Source organism: Torulaspora delbrueckii, chromosome 1 (assembly GCF_000243375.1).
Source record: "Torulaspora delbrueckii CBS 1146 chromosome 1, complete genome".
NCBI lineage: Eukaryota > Fungi > Ascomycota > Saccharomycetes > Saccharomycetales > Saccharomycetaceae > Torulaspora > Torulaspora delbrueckii.
In genome coordinates, this window is record NC_016501.1 from 735,053 (window position 1) to 748,083 (window position 13,031).

At 40.8% G+C, this 13,031-nt stretch overlaps 9 protein-coding genes across 9 annotated transcripts; 5 read left to right on the forward strand and 4 right to left on the reverse strand.

The window, feature by feature from the left end:
• Window positions 1-113: 113 nt before the first annotated feature.
• Window positions 114-1,535, reverse strand: PSP2 (Psp2p; the record flags this gene model as incomplete). The annotated part of the gene is made up of 1 exon (XM_003678908.1): window positions 114-1,535. One exon carries the CDS (start codon window positions 1,533-1,535, stop codon window positions 114-116), a length of 1,422 nt encoding a protein of 473 aa, XP_003678956.1.
• A 749-nt stretch (window positions 1,536-2,284) lies between these two features.
• TDEL0A04140 (DMT family transporter) lies at window positions 2,285-3,433 on the forward strand (the record flags this gene model as incomplete). The annotated part of the gene is made up of 1 exon (XM_003678909.1): window positions 2,285-3,433. The coding sequence occupies one exon, from the start codon at window positions 2,285-2,287 to the stop codon at window positions 3,431-3,433; it is 1,149 nt and encodes a 382-aa protein (XP_003678957.1).
• A 56-nt stretch (window positions 3,434-3,489) lies between these two features.
• On the reverse strand, window positions 3,490-4,467 carry OST6 (dolichyl-diphosphooligosaccharide--protein glycotransferase; the record flags this gene model as incomplete). Its single annotated transcript, XM_003678910.1, has 1 exon — window positions 3,490-4,467. One exon carries the CDS (start codon window positions 4,465-4,467, stop codon window positions 3,490-3,492), a length of 978 nt encoding a protein of 325 aa, XP_003678958.1.
• Window positions 4,468-4,618: 151 nt separating this feature from the next.
• LRS4 (Lrs4p) lies at window positions 4,619-5,389 on the forward strand (the record flags this gene model as incomplete). Its single annotated transcript, XM_003678911.1, has 1 exon — window positions 4,619-5,389. The coding sequence occupies one exon, from the start codon at window positions 4,619-4,621 to the stop codon at window positions 5,387-5,389; it is 771 nt and encodes a 256-aa protein (XP_003678959.1).
• Window positions 5,390-5,467: 78 nt separating this feature from the next.
• Window positions 5,468-7,363, reverse strand: TDEL0A04170 (uncharacterized protein; the record flags this gene model as incomplete). The annotated part of the gene is made up of 1 exon (XM_003678912.1): window positions 5,468-7,363. One exon carries the CDS (start codon window positions 7,361-7,363, stop codon window positions 5,468-5,470), a length of 1,896 nt encoding a protein of 631 aa, XP_003678960.1.
• A 253-nt stretch (window positions 7,364-7,616) lies between these two features.
• On the forward strand, window positions 7,617-8,660 carry UNG1 (uracil-DNA glycosylase; the record flags this gene model as incomplete). Its single annotated transcript, XM_003678913.1, has 1 exon — window positions 7,617-8,660. The coding sequence occupies one exon, from the start codon at window positions 7,617-7,619 to the stop codon at window positions 8,658-8,660; it is 1,044 nt and encodes a 347-aa protein (XP_003678961.1).
• Window positions 8,661-8,826: 166 nt separating this feature from the next.
• DOT1 (histone methyltransferase DOT1) lies at window positions 8,827-10,539 on the forward strand (the record flags this gene model as incomplete). Its single annotated transcript, XM_003678914.1, has 1 exon — window positions 8,827-10,539. The coding sequence occupies one exon, from the start codon at window positions 8,827-8,829 to the stop codon at window positions 10,537-10,539; it is 1,713 nt and encodes a 570-aa protein (XP_003678962.1).
• A 52-nt stretch (window positions 10,540-10,591) lies between these two features.
• Window positions 10,592-11,161, reverse strand: APT2 (adenine phosphoribosyltransferase APT2; the record flags this gene model as incomplete). The annotated part of the gene is made up of 1 exon (XM_003678915.1): window positions 10,592-11,161. The coding sequence occupies one exon, from the start codon at window positions 11,159-11,161 to the stop codon at window positions 10,592-10,594; it is 570 nt and encodes a 189-aa protein (XP_003678963.1).
• A 181-nt stretch (window positions 11,162-11,342) lies between these two features.
• NSE5 (Smc5-Smc6 complex subunit NSE5) lies at window positions 11,343-13,001 on the forward strand (the record flags this gene model as incomplete). The annotated part of the gene is made up of 1 exon (XM_003678916.1): window positions 11,343-13,001. One exon carries the CDS (start codon window positions 11,343-11,345, stop codon window positions 12,999-13,001), a length of 1,659 nt encoding a protein of 552 aa, XP_003678964.1.
• Between the last annotated feature and the right edge of the window lie 30 nt (window positions 13,002-13,031).

Here is a 13,031-nt window from a genome sequence, read left to right on the forward strand (position 1 = left end):
TTGATAGAGGTACATGACTATGCTATTTATGACACACTAATTTCATTAATGAAATTCAGCGGCCAAGACTATGAAATGATGCTACAAAATCTTTTTAACCGAGTTCATCGCTATTACGCAGGAGTAAACCTGCCACGATTATTATGACCGCGGTGATTGTTGGAATTCCCTCTGTAATTATGTTTATAATTCGAAGATTCGTTACCAGACTCGTGCAAGAAACCGCTTGCAGGTTTAAACATGGAGTAACGTTTCTCTTCCTGAAAATTGTTTCCGGCACTGTTATTATGGCCTTGATTATTTCTCAAGTCCTGTGGTGAGTTGTTTTGCCTGTTTGATTTACGGTAGTTTTCGTTCTCGTTCTGATCGCGATATTGATGACGGGGCCCTCCACGCCCTCCTCTTCCTCCTCTTCCTCCACGGCCTCCACGATAACCACTAGGTTGACCTCTTCCATAACCTCCTCCTCTTCCACCTCTGGGTGGGCGGTCATAGGATTGATATCCTACAGCATCGTGGTCTCTCTCTGAATTTTTGAATTGAAAAGCTCTTCCATTTTCGTCCGCAACCTTTATTTCATCATTGTTCTCGGCTAACACATTGATAGCTGAGTTGGCCACAACTTCAGCATCCAAGCTTGCACGCTTCATATTTGGCGAAGGCGTTGCATTGGCGCTTGAACTTGCACTCGGTTTCTTACCGTCTTCGGCAGATTTCTTGACAACATCTAGATAACTCAAAGGCTTTTTCTTTTCCTGTTCTTCTGGAGTCTTCTTCAAAAGTGTCACCTTACCTGGTTGCAACACTGGGCCCGGATCACCACCCGAGAGTCTTCTAAGGATTCTTGTGTCCTCTATATGTAATTTCCCGACCTTCTCCTCAATATCTAAGATCTTTGACTGGGTATCAACTGGTTTTGCAGACCCGAATGGATTAGATTTGTGCCTTGGAGCAATGTATGGTCTACCTGCATCATCTTTGGAATCCTTTAACAATTCACCTTTAAGTCTGTATTCTTTAAAGTCTTCAAACTCTGCCGGTTCCAGTTTGATATTGTGGATCGTTGCTAGTGGTGTAGTCCAGTATTTTAGCACTTTGTCCATATCACGACCAGAGTAAAGCTCTACAAAACCAACCTTTCCCGTTCTCTTGAAATTCTGATCAAATATACTACCCTCTTTCAAAGTCGCAATGGAAGGGTTCTTATTCAATTCCCAAAACAACTTGAATTTAATGAATTTGGTGTATTTCTCATGGAATAATTCATTTATATCAGCATCTGAGAATCTTGGAGGTAATTGAGAAAATTTAACAATATACGGAGGACCTTTACTGGCAAAGGAAGGATGATCATTGCCATGAAATGAATGTTGTTGATACCCAAACGGATGATGGGAGTCGCTGTCATGTTTCTGACTCTTACTTTTCAACAAATCAAGACTTGTCGTATTACTAATAGCATCCAAATTAATATCATCTTCATTCCAAACAGACTCCCCTAAACTATCATCTCCTAGGAACTCTTCCAGGGACATCTTTTTAATTTCGGCATTGTTGGCACCTAATAATTGTTAGTATGAAAGAACGAACAGCATAAGACTAACGGGAGATAAAACATACTCATTGCACTGTACTTTAGAGCACTGGTATATTGGTGCAGTTATAAAACACTCAAAGTTGCTCAATAGCTTGTTACCTTTCGAATCTTATCTTAAGTTTGACGAGCTACAAAGGTGATTTCTTACAGATTGGATGCCCTATCTTAGGGCTACAAGTTAGGTCTCGTGCGGCGCTATCACAAGCAATGCATTAAGAATATTCTTTAAAATACTGAAACTGACAACAAGCTAATAATAATTGTGGCTATTAAGCACTTCAGTTAGGCTTTGGAGCATTTCGGCTGGCCTACATTCACTCGATCATTGTTTTGCAAGAATGTGAGGGTCGGAGACCTCGTTTGTGACAGCACAACCCTTCGACGCCCCCCAGCAATACCACAGTAGTCTCAACCTCCCATTGAGTGAGATTGAGCCTTGCAACGGGCCATTTGAAAGCTCGTCGATAGACGATGAGCTTGTTCGTTTAGTTATTCACGTGACTTTGGGCTGCTTCTAAGGCTTGAAAAATTTCAAGAAGCCACAGTAATTCTCCCAGAATGGAAGAGTCAGAGTGAATACTCTATCTCATCGATTAACTTCACCGATTCAATGAAATAGTATAAGTTGGAAAGCTTTAGCTTGTGGTTGTATCTTATTTTGAAATTGATATAGGAGAGCGAATCAAGATGATAAGTCGGTTTAGTAAGAGATGGACTTTGGGCCTGATGATGTTGGCCCTGGTCATCGTTTTATGGGTTTTGTCTTCCTTTATGATTAATCTGATATTTGAGGATGGATCTTATAGAAAACCGTTTTTCATTACTTATATCAATACTGCAGCATTTACATTTTATCTTTTACCAACTTCGAAAGCTATTCTTAAGAATTATTGGAGGACCGGACAATGGAATATACATGATCAATTGAGAATACAAGAGGAAGGAAGTGGCTCAGGTGAAGTAGGGAGTCCACTGATACCCAAGAGTGATTCCAGTGATGATGGCGAAAGACTCTCGCTTTATGAGACTATTAAATTGAGTGCAGAGTTTTGTATACTGTGGTTTTCGGCCAATTTTGTCACTAATGCTTCGCTTTCCTATACTTCAGTGGCTTCTCAAACCATTTTATCATCTACCTCTTCTTTCTTCACTTTATTTGTGGGAGCACTGTGCCGTGTGGAGAAGATCAGCAAGGTTAAGGTTATTGGATCAATGGTGTCATTTTTTGGTATCTTACTAGTGACAAGATCAGACTCCAAACCTACTCATATCAAACCACTTCCTGGCTCTCGTGATATCCTAGACCAGAACAATGACGCATTTAAGACTCTGATAGGTAATATTTTGGCTCTCCTTGGCGCCCTGCTCTACGGTGTTTACAGTACGCTGTTAAAGCGGAAGGTGAAGGATGAGTCCCGTGTCAATATGAAGGTTTTTTTTGGGTTTGTTGGTTTGTTCACTCTGATATTCCTGTGGCCATCAATGATTTTACTTCACTACATGGGTTGGGAAACTTTTGAATTGCCCTCCACGTCCCGCGTAATCGCTATTGTTGTGGCCAACTGTTTGATCACTTTCGTTTCGGATTTCTGTTGGGCCAATGCAATGCTTTTGACGAGTCCTTTGACTGTCACTGTTGGTCTAAGTGTCACTATACCATTCGCCATGTTTGGCGATTTTATATTGAAGCACAAGCCCATGACTTTGCTTTATCTTCTGGGAGCCATTCTAATACTCGGGTCATTCTTCATCATCAACAAGAGTTCAGAAGAAGAGAATTTAGAGAATCTGATAGAAGATGCAGATCGAGATATTAATGATAGAATAACCGCTTAATTTGCCTGCATTTTTTATACATAGCATTTAATGAAAAAGATTGAATATTACATCTATCATATTGTATATGGGTATTCGGGATTCTTGATTTTGAAGCATGATAGGAAATACGAGAACGTATAATACACAAGACATGAGATGGCTATCATCGCCCCATTCTTCAATCGAGTTTCTGTTCCCGTTTTCACAATGTATATCAAGGTCAATGTCGCAAGCCCCATACCGATGTACATCATCGAAACAGTAAAAATCTCGATTCCGAATTGCCAGCTCATACCACCACTAAAGTACATTATTTGGCCCTTAGAGTCACGGGCGATAAATGGAATCCCATTCATCTGAGTAAATTTGAAACCTGTAATACTGAGCATTATGATACCCAAAGAGAATAGCCCACAAAAGAATTTAGATTTATTTGGGATCATGGGGAGAACTTTGCGTTTTAAAATAGAGAACACGATCACACAAATGGCAAAATAAATGGCAAATTCCTTGTACTCGAAATCTTCACTAATTCCAATGTACACTTTCAGGATTTTTGCCAGAAAATCCCCAAAATGCAATGGTGTCTTAACACTATTAGAATTCAACTCGTACTGATAAAATTCTGATTTGGACCATTTGAATTCATCTCCTAACTGGGGTGGTGGGAACACTAGAACGTGAGGAATTGTAGTGAGCCCTATTTCCTTAACAAGTTTCCTATTCTCACTTACATCGGCTTGGAAAAACAGCACTTTGGCCCCAGGTGCTTGCTGATGAGTAGCTAACGATACTTTCCGATAAATGGGTTCAAATTTATTGCACGTCTCGCAAACTAAACCCTGTTTATTACTTTTAGTGGTGGTAATGAACAGAATGTTATAGTAGTCAAAAACACCACTCTTTAACTCATCATAATTGGCATCGGTGACTCTTATTATACCGTTCGAGTCTTGTAGAGGAAGTATAGATTTGGCATTATCCAACAGTGCATAGACAGATCGCTGAAAAACCACGAAATACCAGAAGAACAACAGTTGGTTGAATTGCATTCCAGATGATCGATGCAAACAACCAGAGACTGCCAATCGCTCAAGCTTGTTGTTTTCTTTATGTCTTTTCGAGGTCGAAGACTAATTGATATTTATTTATTTAACCTAATTCGCTAACAAAGCTCTAATCAGCGGTGAGAAAGGCTAAAATATGAGCACTCTTCTACAATTGCTGGCCAATTACTATAAGAATGTCATTGAAAGTCAACGAATATACCATGAGAACGTTCAGATTTATGCTTCTCCATTAGAAGAATCTGGTTCAACGGGTTCTGGATCATCATCGAGGGTAGCTGAGGAGATGTTCCTCCTACAACGACAAGTAAGTCATTTGACGGCAGAAATTCAATCTCTGAGTAGGGAAAATGATAAGTTGAGGGGCTTGCAAGCTACTCATAAGGCATTAATGGAATCGAAACTTAATAATTCTAAGAAGATAATAGACAAACTGAAAAGAGAACAACGCGATTATCGAGCAGCGCCTGATAGGGAGTCTGATAGTACTCCGCCTCCACCAGAACTATCGAAGAAGGGTCAAGCGCCATTTCATTTATTATCGCCTTTGAATGTGAGAAAGATCGATGGTGCTAAGCACGACCACATAACCGCGGCATCCTCGAAACCTACTGGTCTACGTCAAGTCTTGACCGGCGGTCATCAAACCCTTTTTGATGGAGACCAAACAATCGAAAACCTCAGTGCAGACCGTACCGATGATGTACTCTTCATTAACTCCATAAAACACAAGGATAAATTGGGCAGCGTTGTCCTACCCACCGAGGCACTCTCAGAGGATGAGGACTCGCAAGTTAAAGCAACAAGTAAACCGACTTTGGCTGTAACTAATGGTAAGGGAGTAACCAAGAAACGTAAACTTGCGCGTAAACGCATACAGACGGTCGACTCAGACAAGGAAGACTAGACTTGGTTTTACGTCCAAACAATTATAGAACTTCTATATATTAATCCGCATTTTATATTACCTGCATATCTGCATACTTCACAGTTTGGACTTGAGACCGTTCAATCTGTATTTGACATCCTTCAATTGTTTGGTCTCTGGCTCCCATTCTTCAAATTCGGAGAACAAGCAAGGAACCTCCGCCGGTTCCAAATGTGCATTTGTCTCGTACAGCAGACCTCTCATACACCATGGTAGGTGATAGGGATTAGAGCTTAATTGCTCTAGCTTAAAAGGTTTGAACTCGACTGGAACATCTGCCTGAAGATCAGTAGTCTCTAAGGCAAACCTGATACCTAGTTCATAAACTTGTGCCTCATTGTAGACAGTTGAATGCCCTCCTCCAGTTAAAGTACCTGCTAAGGATGAACTGATCTCTTTAATTATACCATGATCATCATATCCAAGATCCAGCAGTGAGCCAGCGATATTGAGAAGTCGTGTAATGAAAGCTGGTGTTCTTGATCCTCTATCAATGAAAGTTGCCCTGAAGATGTTGGGATGATTGACGAAAAGACATGTAGACGAGTACAGTGGTACCAGTTGATCATTTATAGATCCCACAAATGTGATTTTAATACCACTTCCTATGATAATCCTTATGCTGCGTAACAGCTGCTTTGACAAATTTGAGTCGAATTTTTGAAACTGAAATAATTCTCTTAATGATTCTCTTTCGATGGTTTGGTAAGCACGGACAAATAACGTTTGATCGGCGCCATAAAATGGACCATTATTGATCCCGGCCATTGCCAAGATAGAGATAACTTTCTTGTTACTCGAAACTGGCACATCTTCGGCATTGAAGAAACTAGTATTTTCCAATTTTATGATACCATTATCAATTAATTGACCGAGGAGCAACATTGTCACAGGAGAACCTTGAGAATGTGCAACGAAATAAATAAAATCAGCCTGATTCAATTCCTTGGTCCAATTTTTCATTACATCAAAGAAAAAATTGACACGATCCATAACTTCTCCTTCCCTTTCAAGTGCTATCTTGCTGATCTCGATACGTCTTTTATGCTTTTGAAAATACTTTAAAACAACCTGTTCTGCCTCTGACACAAATTTCATTGACGTTCCTGTAGGCTCACCGATGAACGGTCTAATCATTTTTGTTGGAAAGAATCCATGAACTCCGACGATGAGCACTCTTATAGGTTTTTGACCTCCATTTGATATCTTGTGAAGAGTTTCCTCAGGACCTCTTTGATACAGACATCTTTGTCGAACATTCCCATCAGACAATATGTGCCAACTGCGAGCAATTTTACCTATTGTAAAACCTAGTGAGGCCCAGGTCGATTGTCGAGGCAGAATATCAAAGCTAGGAACAACAATATTAGGATTTTGTTCGGAGAGCAGTTGAGAACTTGCCTCTTCTGCAATTTCGGTATCTTTTTTGTTCTTCAATAGTACCGCATCGGAAGTTGAGTGAGGTATTATCTTGTTCGACATGACATTGGTGCTAGCAGAAGAAGATACCACTCGCTCTTCATTCCCATTTTCTACAACTTGTTCATTGGCGTTCGATCTTCTCCCCCAAAAAAACCAAGAACTATTCTTTGACTCGTTGTTAGCTTCTTGTCCATGTGCGCTTGTGCGCTCTTCACTATCTTGCACCTGGCTTGATGGGGTTGCCTCTGTCTCTATGTTCTTGTTTGGCCTTGAAGAAGAGCCTTCGATCGCTGCTGACTCTACATTCCTTGAGACCGCTGCCTGTTTATCCTCCTGGGTCTTTGCTTTCGAGTTTCCCGCAGCTGCTGTAATTCTTGTGTCATCTGAGTCCTTGCTCCAAACTGACCATGTTCGAGAAGGTTTGTGTCCTACTGTTCCTCCTTCTCTCAATGAGCTCAAATTGGTCTCAGATTTAACGTCCACTTTCAGCGATTTTGTACTGGCTCGTGATGATGGAGGGCTGGAGACCATTACGGTCTACCGGTTTCTTGAAATGTTTTCTAACTGAACCTATGAGAACAGTTTCCAAGCCCACCAGCAGGCTTTCAACAATTTCAGGACGTTTAGTCAAAGTACTTGGTATAAACAACGAGCTTTAAAGCACTGAAGATTCTATTCTTTGGTAAGTACTATTTCAACCTCGGACCTTAATTAGTCTCGCGAAATGACTTTAAAGATTCAACACCATAGTATCATTCGAAGATCGAGCTCAATACTAAGGTCTATGACTGTTGAAACCAAGAGGAAGCAATCAACCATTGAAGAGTTTTTTGGTAAAAGCTCCAAGAAGATCAAAGTTGCTAAAGAATCGCTTGCGGCTAAGGCACGAACGGACGCGTCAGTTAAGCTCGATGAAGATCTAAAGACCACCAAGGAGACTGTTGCAAATGAAATTGAGGATACCGATGTTGCAGATGTTAAGGAGAAGTTTAAAAAGTCCCTGAGTGGGTATTTACAGACGCTATTAGCGATGGAAATTGACACGATTGATCCGTCTTGGTTCGTTCACTTAAAAGAAGAATTCAAGAAACCATACTTTGTCAAACTCAAACAGTTTGTCACCAAAGAGCAGCAGGAATATACAGTGTTCCCTCCTGCGCGGGACGTCTACTCCTGGAGTAGGCTAACGCCCTTTGACAAGGTCAGAGTCGTGATTATTGGACAGGATCCGTACCATAACTACAACCAGGCACACGGTATGGCTTTTAGTGTTAGGGCTCCAACACCTGCACCGCCTTCACTCAAAAACATATATAAGGAGCTTAAACAGAACTACTCTGACTTCCAAATTGACAATCAGAACGGCGATCTGACGCCTTGGGCGTTACAAGGTGTATTACTGCTAAATACGGCATTGACGGTCAGAGCTCATAATGCCAACTCTCATTCAAAAAAAGGCTGGGAAGTCTTTACGAAGAAGGTGGTTGAATCTCTGATCAAGGAAAGTGAGAAGGATGGCAGAAGTTTAGTTTTCCTGCTATGGGGAAATAATGCGACCAAGCTGGTAGATTCGCTGCTCAATGCATCATCACTCCCACATAAGAAAAACTTGAAAGTGTTCAAATCAGTTCACCCATCACCATTGAGTGCTAGTCGAGGCTTTTTTGGTAACACCCATTTCAAGCTGATTAACGACTGGCTACATAACGAGAGAGGTGAAAAGATGATCGATTGGAGCGTTGTTCCAGGCTCGCAATTGACTGAAGTGGCACAGGCGAATCAAATTCTGGAAGGTGAGAAGAGGCCTTCTAAGGAGGTTGATCTGTGACTTTTATAGAGCTTTAAGAGTAGTCATTAGTGCTCGTCAGGCATGACGGGAGTTGTTCTTTAAGGCGCGTTGATTAATTAACTTCTTGAATGCACTCTCACCTAGAAGTAGCTCTAATAGTACACGCCAGGCCTGAAAGGTTTTGATCAGTATTAGTAAGGCCTCAATGAGTGTAACTCAAAAAGATATATCTGGGGAGGAATCCTCAACGTTATATTCATCACCAAAGACCACACAATCGGACGGGTATTCTGCAGATGTGGCAGAATCCAGGCTACAGGATACCAACAACGGGGTTCAACAGCAGTTGAAAGGGACTAGGAAGGGAAGAAGTCGTGCTTTGCAAGGATTGCTTGAGGAAGCATGTAAGTATCACTCACAGTATGAATACACTTTGCCCAGAGGGTTCCTAAGGAACAGGAGCCAACCTGGAAAATCATCACAGGAACTTGAGGAGGATGAGTCTATTGATGAGAAAGTCGCAAGACCGAAAAGTACTAGGAAACGGTCAGAATCGGTCAAGAGAAACAGTCCCTCAGCTGCTGGAAGGAGAAAACAAAGGAGTACAAGAAGTAAGTCAACTAGCCCCTCGAGTGATTCTCCCGTACCTACGAAAATTCAGAATGAGAACGCCTTCGAGGCAGCAGGTAATAATGGCGTACGTCACATCTCTAAGAACCAGGAAGTAACTTTTGTCAAGCAAGATCAGGAACTCTTTAATATTCCTTACGATATGATTGACATTGAATACTTGGAGCAAAATGAGACATACAAAGATCATCCACTGCCCTCTGCATTTTTGACTGCTAAGAGACATCAGAATGATATAAGCGTCCTAACAGTGGCATTGAAATCTCCTTTGTTCTCAAATTACTCTGAGGAATACCATATAGACTTTTCGAAAGATAGTCGAATTTACAACCCAATGAGCGAGTTGGGCAAGTTGATTGAATATTCGGCAATCATTTTCCTACCAGCAGCTTATGCTGATACAGTGAAAAAAACCATCATCCCCGGTTTAAACAAGGCATTTGATACTTCAAATGACGAAGAGTTTGCCGAGGTCATTAACAATTACAATAAAATACTCAAGCAAGTACCGCGAGGTGAAGTGATTAAACACTTGGCACAACGAAAGAACGTTCCTCGTTCTTTTTTTCATGATTTTCTACACATTGTCTACACAAGAAGCATACACCCCAACTTTAGAAAACTGAAGGAGTACGAAGCATTCAGCAATTATGTTTATGGGGAATTGCTGCCTTCATTTTTATCAGAAGTTTACTCGCAATGCGGTATGAACTCTGAATCGGTCTTCATGGATCTCGGATCCGGTGTGGGTAACTGTGTGGTTCAAGCTGCATTAGAATACGGTTGCAAGTTAAGTTTTGGCTGTGAAATCATGCCAAATGCGAGTGCTTTGACCGAACTACAACATGAAGAGCTTGTTAAACGGTGCAACTTATTCGGTTTGAAACTACATCCCGTGGAATTCTCCTTGAGGAGAAGCTTTGTTGATAATAGACGAGTGGATGAACTGGTACCACAGTGCGACATTATCCTTGTGAATAATTTTCTTTTCGATAATACTATGAACCAGAAGGTTGAAGGCATTCTACAAAAGGTGAAAACAGGCTGCAAAATCATAACGTTAAAGAACTTAAGGCCTTTCGGATACACGATAAATTTCGAAAACGTCGACAGCATATTGAACAGACTACACGTTGAAAGGTTCGAATTGAAAGAGAATAGCGTTTCTTGGACTCATAGAGGTGGTGAATATTTCATTTCAACTGTTCTTCCTGACATGGACGAATCTCTATTCGATCCAAGCATGCGAAAACGGAACATCAAGAGACCTGCTCATTATACTCGCTGAGCATAAATGTACACAACGAAGGTTATCGAATTAAAGAAAACTAGTATATAGATCAATTAGCTTCTTTCAATGCCTCCTGCTGTGCATTCAATAGGGTAAAGCAAGGAGCACTCAATTTTTCAGCACCTTTCAAGAAGTCCAATTCCATGACAAAGCAGTATTCCAAAATGTTACCACCGACTTGCTTGACCAAATCACCTGCAGCGGCTGCAGAACCACCAGTAGCGATAATGTCGTCGACAATAACAATGTTTGAGTTTGCTGGAATGGCTTCCTTCTGCATCTCACAGACATCAGTACCATATTCCTTTTGGTACACAGCACTAACTAGCTCACCAGGCAATTTACCAGCTTTTCTCACTGGAACGAAGCCAATACCCATCGCAAGAGCCAATGAAGGACCAAATAAGAACCCTCTGGATTCTAGCCCAACAATGTAGTCAATTTTACCAGTAGAGAAAGTCTCTTCTAGGTGAATTTTGAAGGCATCGACCAATTTCTGGAATAGTTTTGGACATCTGAAGATTGGTAAAAAATCCTCGAAAAGGATCCCTTTCTCGGGAAAGTTTGGGTATTGGTGCAGAGCTGCTTTCAATTCCTGGGCGTAAGCTTCGACGGACATCCTGAATTTGATATGATCTAGGTCTTGCCTCTTCAAATTTGCTTAATTTATCGTGTTTTTTGTTGAGATTTGAGCTTGTTTAGAAAAAAAAAAATAGCACATCTCATCTCGAAAAGAGATCAACTTAAAGACTCATCAAAGGCGACTTATGAAGGCACATGGAAGTTTTCTTGTTTAATCAATGGCACCTGGAATTGCCAATCACACTAGTATAGGGGAAAATGACGACGAAAGGCTTCCTTATTATGTTGATGTCAGCGATGATACTTTGTTTACCTTTGAAGTTTTAAATTCAATGTGTATGTTGGACAACTACGACCACTTGCTGTTTACTTTAGAATGTCAGTCAGTGGATGAAGAGAAGTTTGCGATCCCCCCTTTCGATGTTCTGCTTGTTCTGATGACGCTGACTACAGTTTCCGATCATTACAAAGAACCTATATTGAGACAAAATGATCCCTATAATACTTCTAGGGGGAAGCTATCTCGCAGGGCATTTAAGATATTACGTTTTTACGTGAAAATGTTGCAGAAGTACGATCTGAATGGGGGACAGCGCCCCGATATTGAGCTTCTAAGATGTCAGTTCTTTCTGATTATCGATTCCCTTTCTTCTAACGCTAGATGGGCACGTCCCCATCGAAGAAAACGTAGGAAAACCGAAAATGGAGTAATTTACAACTTTGATGTGGCCGAGGCTGAAGACTCTGAGTTAGGAAACATTATTGCTAACCCATATCCTTATGTCAGCTGCTTAGAGCAGAAAAAAAGCATATTGGGGAACGACTTGTTAAGCATTAAGTTGAAGCAACCGGGTTCATTCATCAACATGATACTTTGGACCTTGTCAAACTCATTGCAAGAAGATAATGTGCTGTATATCGACAATCATGAGGTATGGATGCCTCTCTTAGAGTTAATCGTTGATCTTTTCGTTCTGCGACACGACTTCTTCATAAAACATGAATTGAAATCAGCTATAGATGACTACCACATGGTTCAGTTGCTGTCTGAGAGTCCATTGGCAAATTTTCTACATCTGATCGACTCCTCTCAATCCGGGATCTCGTTTTGCCAATGTATCTTCCTGTCCTGTGATTACAAATTTGATGATTTGGACGTCAGTATAGAACTTCATCCTGTTTATTACGGTGAGAATACTTTGAGCAAGACTTACATCCCAAGGACGTCTTTCAGTAAAGTCTACAAGCTGAAAAGGTCTATGTCACTGCGACGTAAAATAATAGGAACCTACTGCAAATTGCTCACTGAAGTACCTACGGGGCATCAGCTAATTAAACCGAAGCCTAGTGCAGATGAGCTAATAAAAAACCTATCTTACTCGTTGGCTAAATTTAATGATATTGATGAATTCGAAGCTTTCTTTCTGACTGGTGACCTCACAGTTGCATCATACTTCGTACCACTAATTGCGGAGGATACGCTTTGTCATCTGTTTTCTAATTTCAAAAAGTCTATCGAGCGATTGGATATTAAACATGTGGCGCTTACTTTAGTTGAGAATCTGGATAACATCGGAGCATTTCTGTATGAGTGTACATGTTTTTTTGATAAAGGCTTCTTTGTTCCACCTGAGAGACAAATAAAAAGCATAGAACTCGTTGAAATTAACAAAGCCGATATTTGCATGCTTGCCTTGTTCCAGTATATCAAATTTCTCGAAGGCGGGGAGGTGATAAAATCAAATTCTAAATTCCACGACTTCATTAATGCAGTCAATGGGAATGACAGGAGAAGGAAAAGAATTCTTTCAAGAAACGCGCCAGATTCAAATCTTCCCCCGTTAATGCCTCTTCTTTTGAAATTATTGAAGTCATGAATCACATATCCTACTTACTCGATTACCTTA